Source organism: Malaya genurostris, chromosome 3, assembly GCF_030247185.1.
Source record: "Malaya genurostris strain Urasoe2022 chromosome 3, Malgen_1.1, whole genome shotgun sequence".
Lineage (NCBI taxonomy): Eukaryota > Metazoa > Arthropoda > Insecta > Diptera > Culicidae > Malaya > Malaya genurostris.
Window position 1 is genome coordinate 4,582,318 of NC_080572.1, and position 23,912 is coordinate 4,606,229.

The following is a 23,912-nucleotide window of genomic DNA, read 5'->3' on the forward strand; positions in this document are numbered from 1 at the left end:
GTGGGCAAAAAAAAAAAAAAAAAAAAAAAACAACTTTGAAATAGGCTACAGTTTTAGATAAATGTAACTACTCGATACAAAATAACTGCCCGACTGTCAAATTTTAACTAAAAGTTCAAATAATTCGCAGGATGGTCCATACTCTTAGAATGGAGGAAGAAAATAAATTGTGATCGTGAAAATGCTAGCAATCTCACGAGTAGCCAGTTTGACGTATATTGAAAATACGAGTCACGAAGCTAACAACAAATAATCATTTTATTGAAACGCTGAACTGTTTTGCCTTTCTCATATAGAAAGGTTATACAATCACTTGAAAATCGGCTAGTAAAAATTGGCCAAGTGTCATATGCCTTTCCACTCAGTTCGTCGAGCTGAGCAATCTATCTGTGTGTGTGTGTTTCTTAAAAATGACTTAATCGATATTAACCAACTTAGATCTAAATGAATGGTCTCATGGTTGTACACGGAATTCTTGAATTTCATCCGGATCCGACTTTCGGTTCCGGAACGATAAGGTAAAGTGTGTTAAAAATTATGTAACGTCACTTGAAGAGTCGAAACGAAAAAAGTAAAAAGTTTTCTAAATTGCTCTCGAAAGTATTCCCGAATCTCGAATAACGACGGCATTAAATAGTCATACACTCAAGAAAGGATCTCACTTACTTTTACACTTAGTCCGGTATTACTAATCTTAGGTTCAAATGAATGATCTTATGCTCCTACCAAAAATTAAACATATTTTCGGTTGCAATTAAAATCATGTTAGTTGATGGCCATACGAACCAACTTCGATTATACGTTCTCGGGTTCTAGTGCCCGAAATACCTACAATAGTGGAACTCACTTCGTTTTTTCATCGATGTCAGAGAACTGATTCATTCTGTAGGTTATACTATTTAATGCACAACAAATCTCTTTGGTTTATTTTAAGAATCGGAGAGAAATATTTTAATAGTATACCACAGTATTATATATGAGAATATGATTGATGTGAGAAAAGGATCATTACCACACTATGTTGTATTAAAACGGGTTTTTGACTATTTTATTCAGCGTGAACATATGGTAACAGTGTAAAGCTATAGTAGAGCTTTTTCGCCTATTCGCCACTAATGGCGCTACTTGTTATCGTGCACGGTCCCTATAGACCACCCATATGAATCTTGCAGCTGCTGAATTTGCTCTTAGGTTCGATGCGTAGTTACAATTGTTACACACAAAGAATAGCTGGCGACTATTAAAACAGAAAGATATCCGTTGCCGTTGTTATGATTGAAAAATTGTGAACCCAATCTTCTAAAATCATGACAATTATTACGAATTGTCAAAAGAGTTATTTCTCCCATGAAAATTCATTATGGTTGGAATATGCGTTACCTGCGGGATGTATTTCATTCGAAACTCGTGACTCTTATTATCTGGCCGAAAATCACTTTGAACATTCCAAATAAAGTTGTAATGTGATAGAATTATAAACTTCAAAATTTTCATTAAAATTTTCGAAATTTTGTGGGTTTGTTGATTTATCAAAAGTTAGAGAATTTTCATCAAATAAGATTTTGAACAGACTAAGTACGACTAACCCAAAAATAAATATTTATAACGTTTTAATACTGATTTTTATTAGGTTCGATTTACACGTTTTTCACATACTTATTTTGAATGGATTCTCAAAAACATAATCACACCCGGATCTCTAAACGAGACAGTGTATAGAGAACACGTCGTTCTTCAAAAACGCAATATTTCGACTACGTGAATAATAATGAACTCATATATTAATTGAATTCAAATTGGTCTTTTGAAGAAATTGATTATTTACTGTGATCTATTTTACTATTCAAATGTATAGTGTTTAAAATTTGAAATCATTTCATAGTTTTAAACATATCGACTGAATTTACACTGCAAACCATCATTATACAAATACGCCTAAAGTTATACCCATCATTGTAAGAAGTATTGCGCATTTTGCGGTAAAATAAGTCAAAAAAGGGTAGCGGAGCTATTTTATGCACTCAAATATATATTGGTGGATGTAACAATAAAGAAGTACATCGTGTCTCAGAGCTTTAAAGATTATTCCATTCTTCAACATAGTAGGTATGCATATGTACTTCATTTTGATTATTACCAAAAATATCAGCACCGGGAATATAGTGGAGTGTCCAAAATACCTGCGCTACCTTAATTCATGATACGAGGCCTTTTAACACTGCTGGATTGTCATAACATGAAAATATCTTATTTTCCCGTTATTACGACTTTTTCTCATTTGGAGAATCAGAAGTTACTTTCGATGCGGACTTGTGATTTAAATTACTTGATAAATTTTTCTTCTAGAGGCTAGAGCTTGTTCTAGTATTTTTATTAGAGCGACTCAAAGTACTTCAAAACTGAAACAAAATTAATCTAAATTAGCACATAGCCAGAGAGCACAATTTCTAAACTCTTTTGCATGTATTTAAAGTAGCAATCTTTCACTTTTGTTCATTTTTTCAGAGGTCGCTTATATACACGGAAATAAATCCGTTACTGTTGTCATGATTACCAAATAATGAGACCAATCACTTTAACTTCTCATGCAGTCATGATAGTTTTCCATGATGTTTTGATCAAAAGGACTCAAATCATGAGTAATAATTCTTCCCCCATGAAAATAAATCATGGTCAGATAATGTGCGACTTGAGGAATTCTAAACTCGTAACTCCGATTCTCTACCCGGATATCACTTGAACCTTCTACCTCGAGTAATGTGATGGATTGCTTAGAATAATGGGCAGACATTGAAAAACCAGAACTACTTAGGATGTTTACTTGATTTCGAGAAATATTAATTTATTAATTAGAAATTGTGTTTTTGTATCCAGCGATTTGTCGTAATAAAAGATAATGAACGAACTAAGCACGTCTACGCCTTTCATTTGGAAAACATTAACGTTAGGCGGTTTATAACAATTTTACTTGTTTTTTCACGTGGTCCGTTTGTGTGAACTCACATAAACGAAATCAAACTTGCGGCAATGATTGCAAAACTGCGTCGTTCCTCGAAAACGCTATATTTTACTATTCGAAGAGACAATATTTTACTATTCATTTGAAACATTAGTTAAAGTAAAAAACCATGGAATCGTGTTAGAAATATGATTATCACACCAATTTATTTAGCTCAGTTTTAAAATATGCATTTTTATGACATAACGCCTGAATTAATGTAGCAAAGATCAGTATTGTACACTGGAACCTCAATTTACGCGCAGAGCCGGGGTGCGTAAATTAAATATCGCGTAAATTAAATGAAACATCGCGTTATTTCAAATTTTTCGCGTAAAAAATTGTGTTTCAAATTTTATTTGATTTTAGTGTAAATAACATGAACAATCCTACTACGTCCGATGCTTTAGCGCCTGAGGACCCTCTGAGTATGTTCTGAGACTATGGTAATGCTTAAGAGATGTTCCAAGATCCAAGAACTACTTGGAGTATTGTCCTTAGGGACTACACTGTGTCCCAGCAAGAACTACAACGGCTTTGTTTGTTTGCCATTTTTGTTTGTGTTGCATACCTTTAGAGCTTCACATTGCTCACTTGTCTATTTATAGCTGTTCCAGTCGTCCAAGAACTTCGGTGAAAACAGGTCTTAAGATCTACTCGAACATTTAGCAATCTATGTAGGGTTTTTCAATGCTGCTCATAGTCGTAGAGCTACATACTGATTACTCACTTACTAACTGTGTTTTGATTATTTTTCGGAACATTCCCAGTCGTCCATGAACTTCAGTGAGAACAGGTCTTAAGATCTACACGAACATTCAGCAGTTTATGTACTCCAGGTAGTTTTTGGATGGCGGATTACAATTTTCCGATTGATCGCATGTGGAATCACGAATATGGATCGAGAACGATAAGGTCGTTAATGCACTTTGTTACACTGATATATCTTAAGCCCTGAACTACAGGTAGTTTTTGGATGGATCATCGATTACGTTGGTAGACCTTAAGGCCGTTATACTGCATTATTGAAAAATACAACCGTTTCGAAATATATGCTTTTTATACACTTTCTTATAGAATTCAGTCTCTAAAGCAAGCTGTCGAACTTTCAATCAATGAGATCGTAATTTTAAATCAATGCTAGATTTAGTTTCAGACAGAAATCGAAAAATAGAGACTGATCAAGTATTTTTAACTGTGTATGTTTGTCACATATTCCGGCAGCCTAATATGTTTTCATTAAATGCTTCTTTCGGTCATAAGATCTTTAAACAGAACGAAAATAAGTGACTGAGTGGAATACATGAGATCTTTTGTGGAACACTCACGAAAGAGGATTTGTCACATGCACCAGTAGATTCAATTGGTCATGTGTGTCTACCGTATCTATTTCATCATAAGTACGAGCTTTGATATTCTTTCAGGAAAAACATTGTTGGAAAAAAATTATGGTGTCAAAAGATTTAAAAAAATCAACATAAAGAAGTCAAAGTTCGGATATGATCGGTATGCTTTTGTTTCTGAAGCTTTTTCTTTCGGATTTTCCAACAACATAGATCTGTCAAACTCACTAATCTAAACTTATTCAACCTCCCTATGTGCTACGTCCAGAAATCAGCGAGCGAGCCGGAAGGCGAATTAATTCATTGACCCGAAATGATGTAGGCATTGCATTGGAGGGGGAAAACAGCTGTAACATAGCATCTATTCGATACTAGCTGTTATTGTACATAAGGGAGCGTGTCGCCATAATAATACCACGTTGCGTTCCATGTGCTGCATACTAGCGTGCATGTATATGTAGGGTGCAGTATGTTTTCGTGATCCTACCGACAGCCGTCATCTCGTACAAGGGGTTTCCGCCTTTATCCTGTGTTGAAGTTTTTCATGACTCCTTTTTGCTATGCCATTTGGTAGGAACGGTAGGGTCTATTTCTACGCTGCACTATGATCATTCATGCAGGAATAGTTCAAGCCAGCAGAACTCAACGCAGTTCTTGTGGCTTATCAGTACTAGCCCGTTGTATTTATTCAGCTTATCTTTCGATGTCGTCAGACGATGATTCGCCGAGCCAGCAAAGAGAACACTTTCTCGAAGCGAGCCGCTGACTGAGAGTTCTGTGAAGGTAAATATTTGAATCTAGTTCAAATCTTTTATGTATTATACACGTTTCTCCAGATAATAAGTGTATGCATGCAAGTCACTGAGCGTTTAGCTGTTTTCCATCTGTGGAACAAAATAATTATTTATTTCTGTCGACTCTTTTTCAGTCTTAGCCGTTCGCGACAATCGTCGATCACCTCTTGTACATGCGTCACCTCGAATTGACCCGCGCGGAGGAAGTCACCGGACTACGTTAGGCGACGAAATTGAAGAAGCCTGCCGTGTTCAAAAGAATAAATTAGAATTGTAATTCATTTTTATTCCCTCGCTCAGCTCAGTAAGCTTGATATACAGAAATCGGAGTAAAGCTGCGCTTGTAGTACACATGAAAAAAAATCGAATGTGTTTATGCATAATGGCGAATGAATCAGTTGGATACGCTAGAACGTGAAGAAATGGTACACATATAGTTCAAAGGAAACAAAGCCGCAGGACTTTGAGTAGTTGGTGTAGAGCGAAACTTTTTTATTGAAATGTGAAAGTGATGTAATCACAAACTTCTCGTTTTCTGGTGGTGGTGTAACTAATACGTACTATCGATCTTTAATAGTTATTTTAATAACTAACCAGTGTAATTAGTGCTTGGTCGCTGTGCGCGAATAAGTAAACCAAAGAGTTTGGTGCCATATACAAAATCTAGTTGAACTAACGTATGATTGAAGTACAATTAAGTTAATTTTACTCTGCTTTTTAACTAACACAATGAAACGTTCTCGTCAGAATAAAGTAACTAAAGTAATCAAAGCATCTTCTGGTGCCGGTAGACCAAAGTCTAAAATCGTCGTACAGGAAAGTAACAACAATGAGCCTGTTGCTCCAAATCCGGTAAAACAGCCTGCTATAGTAGATCAACCTATCTTGCCTGAGGCGGAGGATTTGGACAAAGGTTTGCTTGTGTTAGCAGTTGAAAATGATTCAATTTCGGTGGTATCGGCGACCGGTGACAACGGTGGTAGCGAACAGAAGGCTAGTAGAAAGAAAAACCGTAAGCAGTACATCTGCCATGTGTGCAATAAGAATTTTATGGGAGCCAATGATCTGCGGAAGCATCTCCGTATCCACAACGACGAACGTCCTTACGCCTGTACGCATTGTGACAACCGATTTCGACAGGCGGGATGTCTAAAGAATCACATCGCCTCCCAGCACGGCACGGACACGTTATACACTTGTGATCTTTGCGGTAAGACATTCCCGATCAAGGAGCGACTTCGTTTGCATATGAGAGTACATACAGGCGAGAAACCGTACCAGTGCCCTATGTGCCCTAAGACGTTTGCCCGTGGAGGCCAGGTGGGTAGTTTTCTAGTCAATTGGATTAAATTTGATAAATTAGACCCTTCAGTGCATAACAGTTTATGTTGAACTTTTATGCCACCACATAAACCATAAACCACCACAATTAACATAAACCGTAAGAGCAAATTCAGCAGCTGCCAGATTCATATGAGTGGTATATAATATAACTGAAACCGAAACAAACGTATCCCCATCAAGCCGTTTTAGTTTTATTTATTCGAACAGTTCTACTGTCATATTTAAAACACAGACAAAACGCTGCCAGTTTATTTTGTTTTAAATTCTAGATTCAAATTTTAAAAATTGACATAAATTTTTCATCTAGAACTAGAACACTACTGAATATGCCCTAAGATTTCTGCCATTTGCACAACACTTTCTTTTTGCACTGAATCGCGTCGAACGAAACGTCGCGAAAACAAAAAACGGATAGGCTCGGATATTACCTTTTTTTCGATGATAGAGGTTTTAACCCTAAGGTCATTCGCCTCTTCGGGCCATAAAAATTATGTCTCTATGTTTGAGATGCGGAATCGCACTACGCTATGCCCGTCCCCAGAGCATCGGGCTTCCGTTGTGTTTCTTGCTTTGGTATCTCTTTTCTCTCTTGGTCTAGCGATACACAATGTAATCGTCAATCTTGCTCGAAACGCAATCATAGGCTTTCGTACACGATCCGTCTGCTGTATGAATTTACTGGTAACGGACCACTCTTTGCAAGTTTGTGTTCAAGTTTTGCTTGCATGCAGTTATATTGATAGTTTCTCGATCTCGTTGAAAGCGATTTTTCTTTATAAACCTAGCTCACCTAATTAAAATCAGATATTGTAATTCTTAGGCACTCAAGAATTGTTTTTGAATCCTTAGATTATCTAATGTTGTTTCCGCCTGTAGGCCAAAATCTAGTCCAGTTAATTACTATCAAACCATTTGTTTGAAGTCACTTTCACAGTCACGTCACGATGTTGAACGTGGATCTGAAATTCGAATCATTTTCACGTCTAACTCTTATATACTGACGTGTTTTATCACTGAAGCATTAGAAATAATTCTTGGCTATAGATTCGTGTTCTTTCACAGTTTCGCTTGGTCAGCAATTATTTTACGAACTTATTCACCTTTTCTGTACTACCACTTAATGCTGTCTGAAAATCGGTCATCCCCAGGACATTTAAATTAGTAGTCTTTTACAAGACTAATTTAGCTAAGTTAATTTATGTACTTCAGAAAAAATTCCAGAGCTCTCCTTGAAAGGCTTTTAGCCAAAATACTTGAACCAATTCAATTTAATGCAGTGACATAGAACAATATTTTTCTTGAATTATAAAAATGGACGCTTGTCGTTCTGAAACAAAAAAAAACTCTCTGCTTCCATTGTCTGTGAGTATTTTGTACTGAGCTTCTTTTATTCCTTAGAGAACTGAAAGTCTCATGTCAAAACGAACGAAAAGCAGATTGTCGAGTCTTGGTAGATGGATTGGGAGATTTTAAAACGCCTTCCCCACTATGTGACTGCGAGCTTTCTATTTTTTCATATGACGTAAAATCCAACACATCTTTCATGGTAGTCCTAAAAGTTATATAAAATGGTCATAGTCAAAGCAGTCATAGTATTACAGTCATTTTTTGGAATTTTATCTTCAGACTTTAAACTAATATGTAAGGAGAATGATCATAGTACTGGTGAAATTCCCAAGTAATACTTATGGAAAATAGAGCAAATAGCACTAATCAATCCAATTAGTTAAATATTCAACCACCATAGAGTTAGTTGGTTAGGATAAAGATTTCACATTGAAAATAATGTGAATGATGAATTTGATTTCAAAAACTCTGCTGACATCGAACCTAGGTTTATTTGTTTCCATTATAGAGGTTTTAACCTTAAGGTCATTCGCCTCTTCAGGTCAGAAAAGCTTTCTGACCCTATGTGCGGGGTTGGAAATTGAACCCAGGCGGGCTGCGTGAAAGGCATCGACTAACCAATCATGCTATATCCGTCTCCTAATCCAGGATAGAGTTCCATAAAGCTAAAACTAAACTCATCGACGACAATCTTTTATTCAACATCCGTTTGAAGAATGATTGTCGCCGGCAACGTCAACGTTTTCGTGATCCTGCTATGAAATCCATAGTTATGGATCTACAAAAGGAAATTAAACATAGATTCACTGCGAGATGAAAATTTCGCTAATGAAGTTGAACAAGTTAAATCATGTTCTAAACATTTCGGGAAACTTTCCAAGGTTCTTATGAAGCCTCAGGAACCAATTTCAGCTCTCAAAGAAGAGAACCAAATTCTCATTGAGCTAGTCACTAGGAAACTTAACAACATGAATACTTCTGATAATGATGGAATTATTAATACTCTTATAAAAAAGCTCTTAATTTTCCGTTTATTTTCCTATCAAATGGAAATACGCCATACTAACCCGACTACCCCGGGTTGGCTGTTCAATGCATAGGCCGCTGGTCTTACAAGCCAGTTGTCGCATGTTCGAGCCCCGATCTGGAAGGATTCTTAGTGTCATGCAATGACTCTGTACGCTAAGAATTGGCTGCGAAGTCTGTTAAAACAGAAAGGTCAAATTCCACAAAAGGAATATAATGCAAAGACTTTGTTTTAATCCGATTCTCAAACACGATAAAAACCCAACTGAAATATTGATGTATAGATCAATTAGGTTACTTTTCCATTAGAAATTTTTTTGAAACAAATATATTTGTGAAAGTGATGTCTTATATCAATAAGATTTCAACTCTTCACTGGGGCAGTATGGATTTCGCCTTGTGACTGAACATCAAACTTAAATCTTAACAATGTAACCTGAATGAAATGGCAAATGTGAAAATTTGGGAAAATATGTACCCATGAGCTAGAACTTATAAACTTTCGTCACTCCATGAAATTGTTCATTTGAACTACGTTACGAAGAAACACATTTTCTTTCCTATCGTTAACCTGGTAAAGGCATAGGAGACTTATAGTATCGCTTTGCCGCTAGAGTATTTTGAATAAACGTCTCATGATAGTTAGATTATTTTTACTTGGAATGAAAAAAAAAATACAAAATGCGCTAGAAAGCCTTCTTTATCAATACCCGTTTCGAAATTTCGTTATCTTAATTTTAAATCGACATTGATCACCTTAGATTTTTATTTGAAAATATAAATGAAAGAAGCGTGGCACACGAGATGATGATGATGAATTATTAATTCATATCTCAACTCAATCGAAGATACGACTTTAATATAAATTAATTTTATCGCTTCTCCTGTTTCACATCTACCAGTATGATTCAAATCGATAATACATAGACCAACGATTACGATCCACTTGGACACAATGTAAATATTCCCAGATTGCGGAATGGTAAGGTAATCGTACCTTTAATTGTGTTCCATAGGTCGCATATACTAAAACTAACAGTTACAGCAGGATATTTATTCAATTTATTGGCTCGTAGGATGAGATGAAAATTGATTAATTTGCTTCGAATATTTGTGTCGCTGTAGCAATAGTACTGTATATTTTTCACATTATTATCTCCTGTGATATTGCTTCTTAGGGCCAGTAAGTAAATTGTAGAAAATTGTTCACAATCCGTTGATCGTAAGCCGGGTACACAGCAAAGTGATGTGGTGGCTCGACTAATGAGGTGACTATTAGTACAACAGCCCTTTTTAAAAATCATGAAGGGAACAACAGAAGGTATACTTGTGATGCTGGATTTGAAGCGAGAAAATTGTGTAGATGATTGAGTTAATTTTGCGTTAGAGCTGTAGGCTTACGAAGCATTGCAGCTCAGCTTTCATATTCGAGAGGGATGATGTATTTTTCTAATGGAAGCTTCCAATGCATGATTGGCATTGCTTCTAGGCAAAATACTGGCTGGAAATTATTTGCCTGCTTTTGACACTGCCATACCCTATGTAGTAAACGTTACGCTTCACGGCTGCTCTGCAGACTGTGCTATTTTCCGATGGGGACGATGGAGTTCCACGGTTTTTGCATATGTACCAACCGGTGCAGGAGAGGCATCGACAGATCCTCTATGCCCCGTTCCATTCGTTTGGGTCCCTAACGGTTGCGTGTGTGTATATTCCGCGGTGACTTTCGAAGCACTTCCAGCTAGAACGAACAAACTTTACGTGGCTTTGTATTTGGATGTTGGGAAAATGGGACGGGGCTGTAATCAAAAACACGATAAATTGATTACTAACACAAATATTGCTTCCATGCCGATTTTACCTTGTCGTCGGAGCCTGAGTTTTGCTTGTTTTCCTTTTATATCATTTTTTCTTTCTTCAATGTGTACGGCAAATAGAGATTATTCCTTTCATGTTCTCGCTCGCTGACAAGGAAGGAATAATTGGAGCAGGGTTGACGGCACAACATTGACATTCTCTGACATTGTGTAAACTTCTCTGGATGGTTGGAAAAGTTGAACATATTTATTGAATTCCAATAATAAATCGATTAATTCAATCTCTACAGCTTACCCAGCATTTGGCGACCCACAATGGGATAAGAAGACACAAATGTCCACACTGTTCATCAGCATTCTCATGTGCAGCTAATCTAAAGATGCACCTCAAAAGTCACCTGGATATTCGCGACTACACGTGTCACATTTGTGGGAAAGGTTTCTATCGACCGGATGCACTGAAAAAACATCTTCTCTGCTATCACGCCAATTTGAAAGCTTTCCATTGCCAAATCTGCAACAAAATGTTCAAAGGCCACCTCCCGCAGCATATGCGAACGCACAAGATGATTCGTCCGCATGGATGTGCCGTTTGCGGGGCTGTCTTTTCGCAGCGTTCGCAGTTGGTTGTGCATCAACGCATCCACACCGGAGAGCGACCATACAGGTGTCAAGTAAGCCATTTATAATACAGAAATCGAGACGCTTTGCATTAATTCCATCACTCATCATTCCAGGTCTGCTGGCAGGCGTTCGCACACTCAAGTGTTTTGAAGTTACACATACGTAAGCACACAGGAGAGAAACCTTTCGAATGTCCGATTTGTAGAGTTGGATTCTCCCAGCTCCCTCATCTTAAGAAACATATGCTCTCTATTCACAATCAGGACAAATCATATCTGTGCAAAACTTGCAACGTTTTCTTCAAGACTAAGTTGGATCATCAAAATCATATAGCGACTTGTTCACCAGAAGAGCAGGGACCCATTAGTGTAGAGGAGATCATCGATAGAAACGTAAGAATCTATTTATTCTGATTTGAGTTAGAAATTTTGACTTTATTAACCCGCTGCTATTTTAAGGTTAAGCATGCAAACAGTGGAGTGGATCCTCCAATGCCGGTATCGCACATGAGATTTCTGGTGGCCATTCTGCTGAAGAAGATCTCTACAGAAGAGCGGTTGAAAGACCTTGGGTTCGACAAACGATTGATTGATAATGTGCTCGTCGATTCGCTGAAATGCGCTGGTCGCAAAGCTTGCGACGACAGATCGTTGGATCCGGCGTTCCGGCTGAAACAAAATGTTCAGGAATTACTGGAATGGACAGTCCCTGCCAAATATATGGAAGAGTTTAAGAAAGCCAATCGTAGTACCGAAGAGCTATTGGAGGATTTGACGAACTAGAACCTACTGATGCTATGGTTTTGCTTTTCGAACTATCTAATTTTTCAACTAATAATTGGAACGAATTATCTGTAATATATAGAAAATGAAGCGGTAGGAAATTTCAGAAATTGTACAGCACTCTCGATCGAATTATTTTGAACTCTATTATATGTAACTAATCGAACGCTAACGAAAGAATATGTAGTATTGAATGGGATTAATATGTTGTTTCCCTAATGATTCAGCTTAACCCGATCTTTTTGATTTACATACTTCTGATAATGGAAATCTTGCATTTCAAGCCCAAGTATACATAAGTTCAAAAACCTTGATGCCATATAATACCAATAGAAACTTGCCAAAAATGAATTTAGTCTAGTTTTAGTGGTTTTGATTTTATATCACTAGTTTTTATTTGAATTAAATTTTGAGCGATCTCAAATGCTTACCAAAAAATAAGGGCAAATCAAATGAAGCTCCGTATAGGGTCTGTACAGAATCTAGTCAAATATGCCATTTTGAAGGGATTTCAAAAGTTGTTGCGACAACTATTAGCACTATTTTCATTTAGTTTTTATACTTTGTTATCTTTTTTGTACATTGTTATCATATTGAAAGCTCAAAACCAAAAATATTACAATTCTTTTCATAATAACAACTTTGTATAGTAAAAAGTTGAGAAAATTGAAAACGATGCCAGTGAGCGAATTTTAAAATTAGTATCTAGCCTAGTGTAGCAAAATTGACAAGAAGAATTCGATGTCTAGAGATAATAACAGATTTGAAACAGGGTGTTTCAAAACCGACTTATTGCCTATAATAAAACGTACGGAAATCGTAATAAATTATGTTTTACATTTGTCCAAATTGTCCTGATTGAATGAAAAATATAACTACAAAAATGTTGCTCTGATTTAGCTTCCGGCGGGGGAAGAGAAGCCGATATCTTTCGATTATGATTTTATTTTGATAAATCACAAGCAACGAATATTACATAAGGGAAGCAGGAGTGAGATAGAAAATAAAACTTTGCTACTCGGAATAATATGTAATATTCGTAAGCTAAATCCTTTAGCTATAAAACATTAATCATCTAAGGCTGCTTCTTCCATATTATATGATATATTTAATAAGACACACTGCCTTAGTTCAAAGATGCCGAGGCAAAAGTGAGATCTATCTCTGTTCAATGATTCGAATCAAAGGAAAGGATGAGAATTAGGGCATTTATTTCGAATTTCCGCGTCGCTATAACATAAGTAATGCCTATATTTCCTACTAATTTCACAGTGATATTTCCGAAGAAATGATATTTGACCCGATAATTTGTTCGTATAGATTTTGTATCCGATGGACACAATATATGTAAGTAAATAAATGTATAAATAAATAAAATCAGGATATATAATATATTAACATGATTGTCCAGCTTACTGCGTCCGGTCGTACAGCCGAATCGCTGACAATCCTAGCAGAAGAGAGTTCTATTCCCGACTTAAGTACTTTGCACATTGAGATTAATCATTCGTTTTTTCCATGAACTTGGTTTATAGTAAATAGTAAAAGTAAAGGATACTGCAATATATGCTTTGCTACAATGGCTTTCGATCTGCTTCGAAAAATGATGGATAATAGAGTGTTGCACCTTCTTAATGCCTCGCATTTTACGTTAATAATGTTTCAAATGAGGTCTCTGGAAGTTCATTGTATTTTGACGACTAATACGTCTCTGGTTAAAGGCCGTTTTTATGTGTGGATGTTTCATTATAGATGTTTAAAAATTGTATCTTGAGCAAATAGTATTTGTTAGTCTTTAAAATCCTCTTTTGGAAATTCTATATTAACTGCTGAATTTGCATCAATACGAATATTTCATCAATTGAAGAGCCCAAGTAAGTAAGTGCTATTAAAGTAGTTTTAGCATATTAGTAAATTTCTTACTGAAAAGGGGGTTTTCTATGGGCAATCGGTATAAATCAGAAAAATGCAGTAAACAATTTTCGTGCTATTTTCTGATTATGTTTCTGGGAACTATTGAGGGGTAACAGAAATCAATGTTTCAAAATTTTCCATAAAATATTGTTATAGTTATAGTGTTGAATAGTGCTGTAAAACTTCATTCAATTCAATTGAAACTGAATGTGGAACACATTGACGATCTCTCTAATGCAGTAAACTTCACTCTCTGACACACACAATGTTTGCTGACGGCCCGAACGGGCAGCATTCAGTCATCAGTCGTTTCTCTTCAATCGAGGCTTAGTTTAACCACCGTCAGTTGATCTCTTGAATTAACAAAATATCTCTTTCAATAGTGTGAGAGCGGCCTTCAAATGAGGTTTATGTAAACATTCGAATTGGTTCAAGATAATAGATGAAAGACTAATCAGACAGCTGAAATATCAATCCCAGAATACACATTAATTAATTGTTTCCTCCTTAAGTTTTCATTTTTAACACTTTACTCCATTTATAATTCTATTCGATCGAATTTGCTTACTACCAAGAGCGAAGACTATGAAGCAGCTAGACTACTTGGCACTTGAAACTGAGCAAGCAAAACTTCGAATGACTAGGTACGATTATTCAACTGACGATGAATGCTGGGAGCTTCACTTGGAATTGGCAGCATAAGTCAAATGAATTAGTAGGGATACGCTGACGGTCAGTGGCCATAAATTTTATTTTCATCTTATATTATTCGATTGAAAATGAAATTTTACCGCATTGGTGTTGATAGTGAAAAATATCGACATATTAACTGCTCAATTCAATATTTTTTCCCTGTGGTGTTTTCTATATAAGTTTACATTATTTTTTTGTAGTTACCATTCGATTGTTACTAATTTTTTACGTTATATTTAATATTGAATTAATACTTCGATTGCCATTTTTTTCCTCCTAAAAATGTTGGGTCACAACAGCATTCGACATTGTTTCTTGTACCATGCAATTTGCATTTAAACCACAACTAATATAAAAAGGCTCGAACAATCGTCGGGCATGGCTTCTCTTAAAGTAATTCTAGCCGATCAAAAATGTGTCCCTTTTACCCGCAGGATCCAACCAAGCGATGCTCATATATCATTCCTGCACATTCCTATCGAATCGTTTAATATTTCCATCTTTCTGTCGCTACGATACTATCGACATTTTCCGATGCCGGAGAAAAGCAGGAGAAAAGTCGATGGCATTTCCTCACCGAAGCTTTCCCTATCTTCTGCAGAACTCCACTCTCAACTGTTCGTAGCAATACATTTTTTACTGCTATCCTTCCCAATTTGAGGGAGCAACGACGCGTGTGTGGCGAAACGGAACCGATTTCCAATGTACTGCTGGGAGGGTTTGCGAGGAGTTGGCACAAGACGAACCGAACCGAGTGAAGTTGATAGAATGTAAAAATAATTGGAATAGGGTTGTTGAATTTGAAAAATGTAATGTGCATGCAAAGCAAAGAACCGAAACGGCTCGTTTGCTCGATGTGTCTTGGAAAGGCACATTTCGAGAAACTGACTTGAGCCGCGTATTTGTCGGAGTTGCATGTTTTACATGCATGCAAGCAGAGGGTGAGCGGCCGAGAATTGCGATCCGAAGGATTCGAATACTATTGTAATCAACTCCACAAGTTCTACAGGATTATCGACAGAGTCATCTCGTTCATCGAGATCATGAGATGGCTGTGCAAAAATATGCACTCGATTTTCACAAACTTATGTCGTTTTCGTTTTCAAATTGCACTACACTGGTGTAGCGACAGCTGTACTGAAACCTTTCGTTTTTACCAATTGCACTACACCAGTGCTACACTTTTTCTGCGCCGATACCACTGGTGTAGAACTCATCAAAAGATTGGTGTAGCTCTGTGCAATGGAATTGTTTATTGTAGTCAATGGTTACTGTTTATGTTTTCGTCATTTTTGTTCGTTTATTCATGCCTCAGTGTATCACTGCACCGGTGTAGCGCAAATTAAAAACGAAAACGCCATTAGATTCGAATGAAAGGTACCGTGGTCCGTGTGGCTGCTATTTAAAGTTCTTCGGATCGAAATTCCGGTTACGGGGTAAAATGAGCACTCGATTTTCTCAAAGCTTAGAATCAAATGACAGGCCTGGCTGTACCATAGCCTACTATTGAATTTTATTTGGATCCGACGTCCGGTTCTGGAATAACATCCAAAGTAAGAGAGAAAACCTGCAATCGATTTTTCTTATCAAATGAAAGACCTGATGATTCCATAGAAAGCTGTTGAATTTTATCCACATATTATTTCCGGTTTCGGAATTACTGGTGAAAGATAAGTGAAAAAAACCTATTTCAAAAGTGTGTTTCTATCCACGACGCTGAGCAAAATCCTTTCAGCTCGCTGTTCAATTCATTTTCCGATTCCGAAAGTAACGAATATAGTTGTCAAATACTCCAAAACTGTAACTGAATCGATTTTCGCAAGCTTTGGCTCAAACGAAACGTCTCATGATTGATTGGCTACTATTGATTTTTTCCGGATCCGACGGTTTCGAGACTACAGGATTAATTAATTGATTATGCAAAAAACGTAGAGATTCTTCTAAATTTGATAAAATTTTATCCGGATAAAAATTAATGTTTTATTTCGTGGCGAAATCCTAGTTGCTGACAACTTGAAGAATCCCACAGTAATAAAAGAAAGACATTATTACACCACAGCTCTGTAATAATTGCTTTATAGATCAGATTTTATGAATGGTTAAAACGCCAATATTTACAACAGAACTCGTGCTGAATTATTTTGAAACACTTTTGTTGGTAATAGTTACAAATAATAAAATGCTTCTGGATCAATAACATTATTGAAAATAATAACTACTATTCGATAGCGTTTTAAAATCAAGATGGTACGTATTTATTGATGGGTACTATAGTTATTGTTACTATTATCGTTATTATTTGTTTTCGTTATTATTGTTGTACTTGATAAGTGAAATTGATCGGTTGCCTCAATGGAAATTGCTCCCAAGAGAGAGAAAGAGTGGTAGCCGTGTACAATGTAGGAGAAAGTTTTAAAAAAGGGTTCCGTGTGAGCAATTTTGCGAGGAGTGGGCAGATGCAGTGGAACGAGATGGTAAAAAATCGCATTCACCCAAACAACATATTTTGCACAAAATCATTTCATTGTGGATTTTTGCTATGTATTATAATTATGCAAGGGAAATGGAATCCGCAATAATTATGAAGTCAAGTAAAACGCTTACTATATACGATGTAATATGAATTGAGATGGTGCAGTCTGTTTACTAGAACAGGATGCATATGCGATAGAAAAGCAGGTTGGTGATGGAAGTAAGAACAATAACAACTACTACGCGTGATTGTTGGAAAATCATTTTGTTTATTATAATCATCGATGACAAATATCGTAATGAAGAATCTCATGTTTCATGTAATATTTTTAATCTGAACACTCGTACGAGGCCAAAAGCAGCCGTAAAAAAGAACTCCCTTTTGATAGTTTTTCCTGTTATTATATGTATTATATATATGTTACAACATTTAATGCCTTGCGATGTAAGTATCACATAAAATCACAAAAGACTGAAATACCTACAAATAAATGCACTTGGTACAATGTGTTTTCCCAGCTATTGGTGTCATTATGTGCATCCGATATTTTAATGGAGATCTATTACAAAATTCACACCCTTTCCGAGAAATAAAGAAGTACATTTCGTTTAACGCGTAGTTGGGGGAAGTATGAAAAAAGACGAATCAGCATGATGGCAACTCGCAGCGGAACGACAGAACACCGAAGAATGAAGATTGGATTTACTCGCATTTCAAGCCGAGTGGAAAGTCGGGAAAAGTGGGATAAAACGGAAAATTAAGTATGTGTCATTATTCTGATGTGAAGCAAGCAGAAAGAAGCTCGAGAGGTTGTGAGGTAGAACCATGCGATGGAAAGACGTTCACACAAAAACGGAAACGGAAGGGATATGACTAGGGTTTCTTTCTGTTGATAGCATTCCAACAAACAAATAATTACATATCATTTCTATCATATGAAATTAGTTAGAGGTTATAGACTATAGATAGAAACCTGTTTGTGAAAGAAAAGCGAACTCGGCATTTTACCTTATTAATTCATGTCCGCAGAGTTTTCCGCGACCGAAGTTTGACATAGTGGTAAAATTGTTTCGTCGTCGGTGTGCAAAGAGATTTCGTAGTAGGGTGGTTTGGAATTTTTTGTCATTTTACAGTGGAGGAATTTCGATGTGCAATACAGGATCTAATAGGATCCTGCCTGCCTGCAATTTCTCTCCGGTTAGGGATTGGGTTCGAAAGGGAAAAGAGAACGGAAACAAGATAGAAATTAAAAAAAGGCGAAGCAGAAATTGTTGAATTTTGCACACTTGATTTGAGTTGTAAAAAGAGAGCAATTCAATTATAAATCAACGATACGCTCTGGAAGATTTCCTCGTCAACCGCGCGGTTGTCGCCCTTGAGGACGCGTGCAATTTCGAGTGGTCGTCGACGTCTGGTTTTCGGTATGTACCACGTTGACGCCGGTATGCCGTACTCGAGCCGCCACTTAGCAGTGATTATGTTGTGTATTCTGGGCTCTGCCTGATGGGGCACCAAGTGGATTTGGAAAGCAATGCGCGTTTATTGATATGGCAGTCAACTAGTATATGCAACACGGAATAGATGTGGCTGGCTCCGACGAGTGTGGGTGCTCTTGGGTGAAGCATATTCTTTTGTAGCTTGTTGTCGCAGCTAAATTTTAACAAAGCTCTTCAACGTGCAAACATACTTCAGGCAACCGGAGGTATAGGGACGAAAGGCTATGGGAACGTGTCTACGTGACGCGAAATCAGCCAATCGAGGCTAGTTCAGGTATTATTACAGAAAAAATGTCTCTCTGCTGACTTCGATGAAATCGATTTCATGCTACATAATTGAAATAATATCTAACAAAAACTATACTAAGGTAGCAGATTATATGAGATATTTTACTGACAATGTTGACTGCTTCTTGAGTCACAATACGGATTAAAATAATTGCATTGCAAAATCCACTCACCAAGTTTCTCTTTTGAAATTTGGTAGTGTTTTCGTGGTTACAATCTGTAAAATATTTTGATTTTAGTGATCGATGCGTAAATTTTTTCTACTTTTGGTCGTCTGTCAAAGAACTACTGAATATCAGCAAATCCTATATAAAAGTTACGAAACATTTACTGACACGGTGTGTAATTTTTGAATAGTCATTTCTATTGTCAAACTCAGAAGTTTTCCCAAGTCATTATACTGATGAAAAAAATAAACAATTTCAGTATACATTACTAGACATTCAGTAGAAATGAATGATGTGAAAATTTCGATATTTACAGAGAAAACATTATTGTACAAATTGCTTACAGTGTTCAAAGTGAAATACAAGGTCCGCCATGTAACTTTTTTTTAAACATGCAATAAAATACAAACGGTTCATCCGATTTCAAAATTTATATTTTCATATTAAAGTGCAATCCTCCCGGTTAATTGTAGAATATATTTCATTCAAATGGCTGCCTCGGCTGGCCTTGCAGTACGCCATACGGTCGGTTCAGTTTTTTAGTACATTTTCGATTGTATGCAGCTTTATTTCAGCTATGGCTGCACGAATGTTGTCCTTCAAGGCTTGAATTGTCTCTGGCTTATCCACATAACACTTACCTTTGACAGCCCCCCAAAGATAATAGTTAGTCTAACGGCGTCAAATCACAGCTCCGAGGCGGCCAAACGACATCCGAGTTTCGACTGATAATTCGATCTTCGAAGACTGGGCGCAGAAAATCGATCGTAGCGTTGGCTGTGTTGGAACCAAATGGTGTCCAAGTCTTCCTCTTCAAGTAACGGGAAGAACCCATCGCTAATCATGGCGTGGTAGCGCTCGCCATTGACCGTGGCGGTGGCTCCTGCCTCATTTTCGGAGAAAAATGACCCAATAATGCCGCCAGACCAAAATCCGCACCAAACCGTCACTCTCTGAGGATGCATCGGCTTCTCCATGATAACGTCTTCTTCAAGCTGATCGCAAGCCCAGTTGGCACTATTTTCACGCGTTCCTCAAGCGTATACATATTTTCGTTCAGCGGAAGGATAAAACTAAGTTTCTTTCAAATCAGAAGTGACATTAAGGTTACCAATGTCGAAATAACCGCTAGTTCAAAAAATAAAAAATGTTAGATGGCGGACCCTGTACACTGGTTCCTGAAGGTAAGTTTTTTGTGGGTGATTATATTAAGGGCTGAGTTGGACATTATTTTCAGTGCAGGAAAAACATGTCACATAATTTTTTTAAGAGATAATCAACACTGAGCGCTTACGCCATAGATTCTGCTGATGAGATAAAAATTATCCTGCCGTTGGGTATCGTGATGTTTACCTCTGGATATAAAAAATCGACGTGAGCGCACTTCGGAAGCATGTTTGGTCATGTTGAGGCGGAATCGGTTCGTTTTTTACAAGCGGTTTAAATGGTCATGGTGTTGTTTTCCTAGGTTGGAAATTGCACATTTGTTCGTGAACTACCTCGAAAAAGGAAATGTCATCATCAGTAAGTATTACAGTGCAGTATTCGAGGAATCAGCCAAGTATTACAGTGCAGTATTCGAGGAATTGCTTAAAGAAATCGCTACGAAACGATTTCGCACGAAGCGAAAAAAAGTTTTCGTACAGGAAATTGAAATGACTAAAATAAACGATTCAGGGCTCCACAGATTCCGAAGGCTTCTAGAACAGATTTCAGAAAAATCGAAAAATCACAATCTGTTTTGATCTACACCACCCGTTTTGACTTAATTCCATAATTGGCATCACACTAACCGTTGCATAAAATCGCTCAGAAATTATTTATAGACAGGAAGGAAATTTGCTAGCAGTCATAAAATTTGTGTTAACGAATTTATTCGATACATACACAGAAATATCGTTCATTTCGGTGGACAGAGTCGAATGGTTAATGACATTGCACAGTGGCTCAAAAGTGCAATTTTACGCTCTTAATTGTTAACACGTGAGCAATGTTGCTTAGAATGCTAGGCGCCACCTTTTGTAAATGAAACACACAAAAAAAATCATTTATTGTGAAAGTTACCATGGTAACGAATAAATACGGAAATCTGAGCTGATATACAATGAATAGAACATATCTCGCATGCAGACGACCACAGACGAGTAATTCAACCACGCCTTTTAATGACAGACAAGTTGGAATTATATAAAAAAACTACAAGAAAAATGGCTCTTTTTCATTGAACTATTATTTCACAGTGGCATAGTATATTGAGAAAGTTGTGTAGCAATAATGATAAAAAACTTTGTATGACATGAAAAACTCATAGAAATTAAAAATATACAAGTTTTCTTACAAAAACTTACAGAAAATACATTACAAGTTACGGGAGGTACGATTCCCGTAACTTGAGTGTAATGTTATGGGAATAGTCCCCCTAATCTGCAAATTTATTTGAAATGACTTTTTGCATAACTTTGTCGAAGTTACTTAACTTTGAAGAAAACACTTTTTATGGTTTTTATGGTACTAACAATCAAGTGCATGAAATCTGGCTTTTCAACCACTGTGCATTGGGACCTTCAGACCAACTTTGTCGAGACGATTTTGTTAGTGATTGAACAATATTTTGTGTGAGAAAGACAAAAAATGACTTTGTCTGACGAAAACAATTAAGTTGGAATCTGTTTATATTAGCAATAGATTTAGTTCAACAATGAAGCCTATTTGAAAGACGTACTGCAATTCATCTGCACCGTACTGAAACTAAAACGATAAGCCAATGTAAGGTTTCAATTCGCTCATACACAGAAAGATTTCTTCACTCTTACAGCACCGAAGATTATAAATATGTTTTTCATTTGACCGAACACGCAGACAAGAGTTTAGTTATGATCGATTTTATTCCCATATCCAGGTCATTCGGGAAATGCACTAGCTTTCTTGCTGGCTAATAATGTATCATTTAGTAACTTTGCAAAGGAGTAAAATTTGTCTGAGCCTGACGATCCCAAGGCGACGTTAAGGACGCATCAACCACTTTACAATTCTTATTCATTCTCCATATCCGTAAGTACACCATTTCCGATATCGCCATCCGTACAACTCTAATCAGCCACCCATATTACTTTCTGGCTTGCAACCAATTCGATGCATGCATATTTCATTATCATGCTTCTCATTTATTCATTTATTTCATTTTTCTTCCACTCCGTACAATTTCTTCCGGTTGCATTATTTTGCTCGTTTCTTTTTTATTTCAAGCCACTCTCGTTCCTGCTCCCGTCTGTTGATTTCCGCACACAAGTTTTCAGAATTTTCCCTATATTTTTTGTGCAATATCGATTATTATTCGTTGGAGCGTATTTTTCTTTATAATTTTTATCCACCCGCTGCTTCGCTGTTCGCTGGCACCGATCGTTGCCGACCACCATCAGCAAGCAGTCTTTGCGACGAAAGAAATCGAAATGGGTGGTAAATTGGTAGTGGGTGGTTTTTCCCATCTCGGCGCCTAGCAAATACGGTACTGGAAAGGAGAGTTTTTTTTATTGTGACTGTTCTTTTTTCCACGGTTTCGTCGGGCTCGTTTTCCCTCTTCGGGGCCCTTTGAAACATGTACATTAGTCAGATTTTTCTCCATTGTAATGCATGTACCAGCTTTCCATTCATTTCTGACTTTCCACCAACCTGCTGTACGACTTCTCCATGTCACAACACAGCATGACTGGACCCCAGTTGTTCGTATTTTACAGCACGTCATCATCAGCAAGCACCAGAATGTTGTTAAAGCTGGTGAGTGCCGGTGAACCTGACAAGAGCCATCAATGTTACTGTTTTGCTTTTCACGAGCCGAAAGCCATCCATTTCGAAGTTCGTAGGAGCTAATCGTACCTTTGAGGTGACATTTCTCGCTACAGTTTTTATACAGATATTATTGATGATAAGTAAAGTAAAGTAAGAGGTTGACTAAAGTAAAGTAGAAAATTGTCAACTGCTCTCCTGTTCAATATGAAAAATTGGTCAATGAATGGCATTGTGGGCTAAAGCTCAAGCAACCTATCTGGTTGCCATCTCCGCACAAAATATCTGAAAGTTTTCCTGTCACGTGAGGCCAATAATCACATGATTTAAACTTCTATAATCGAAACAAAAAAATCTTGATTCGGGTACTGTAGTCGATCTAACCATACAATTGAATCATAACAATAAAACATGTGTATAATTTGCTTGTTTCAAGGTCATCTCATGACTAAGTGGACTAAACGAAAGATGAAAATTTCTGTTTAGAACATCTGTTGATCATCGTTCAAATCAATTGCGTTAATGAGATTTAAGGTCAGTCTCGGAGAAATGTGGAACTCAAAAAAAATTAGGTTACGAGAATTTTTTTTTATGTTATACATTATAGATCGTACGTCCAAGAAAAGCTAATATATATTGTCTATGGAAATAACCAAATTTATGGAAAAAATATGAAAATTATAACAAATACCATGATACATTACACTGACTTTAGCAAAGCATTCAACCGTTTCAAGCTACCATTACTATTATACATACTGCAAAAATATGACATAGAGCATAGTCTCTTCTGGAATGGATAGACTCATATTTAACGATACGCTTTTAAAACCAACACTATGAACCAATTGGTGTTCCACATGTCCTCTAGGCCCCCTTCATTATATTTTGCATGAAAATGACATTTCCTTCATATTCAACTTTCTCTCGGTTATTTTTAGGAAAACACAACAGAACAAATTATGCAAAAAATTGCTCAGTAGCACCAGTAACTTCTTCATAAACATATAACATAAATCATAC

At 36.8% G+C, this 23,912-nt stretch overlaps 1 protein-coding gene across 6 annotated transcripts in view; it reads left to right on the forward strand.

Moving 5' to 3' along the window:
* Positions 1-12,902, forward strand: part of LOC131434879 (zinc finger protein OZF) — a 29,926-nt gene extending 17,024 nt beyond the window's left edge. For 5 of the 6 annotated variants that reach the window (XM_058602107.1, XM_058602109.1, XM_058602106.1 and 2 more), the window contains exons 2-5: positions 5,270-6,455; positions 10,960-11,343; positions 11,407-11,685; positions 11,752-12,902. In XM_058602107.1, coding sequence (XP_058458090.1) covers positions 5,865-6,455; positions 10,960-11,343; positions 11,407-11,685; positions 11,752-12,075 — 1,578 coding nt within the window. In that variant the 5' untranslated portion in view covers positions 5,270-5,864 and the 3' untranslated portion in view covers positions 12,076-12,902. Of the gene's footprint in view, positions 1-45; positions 5,125-5,269; positions 6,456-10,959; positions 11,344-11,406; positions 11,686-11,751 lie in introns of those variants that run through there. The other variant, XM_058602111.1, reaches the window with a different exon arrangement.
* Positions 12,903-23,912: the final 11,010 nt, after the last annotated feature.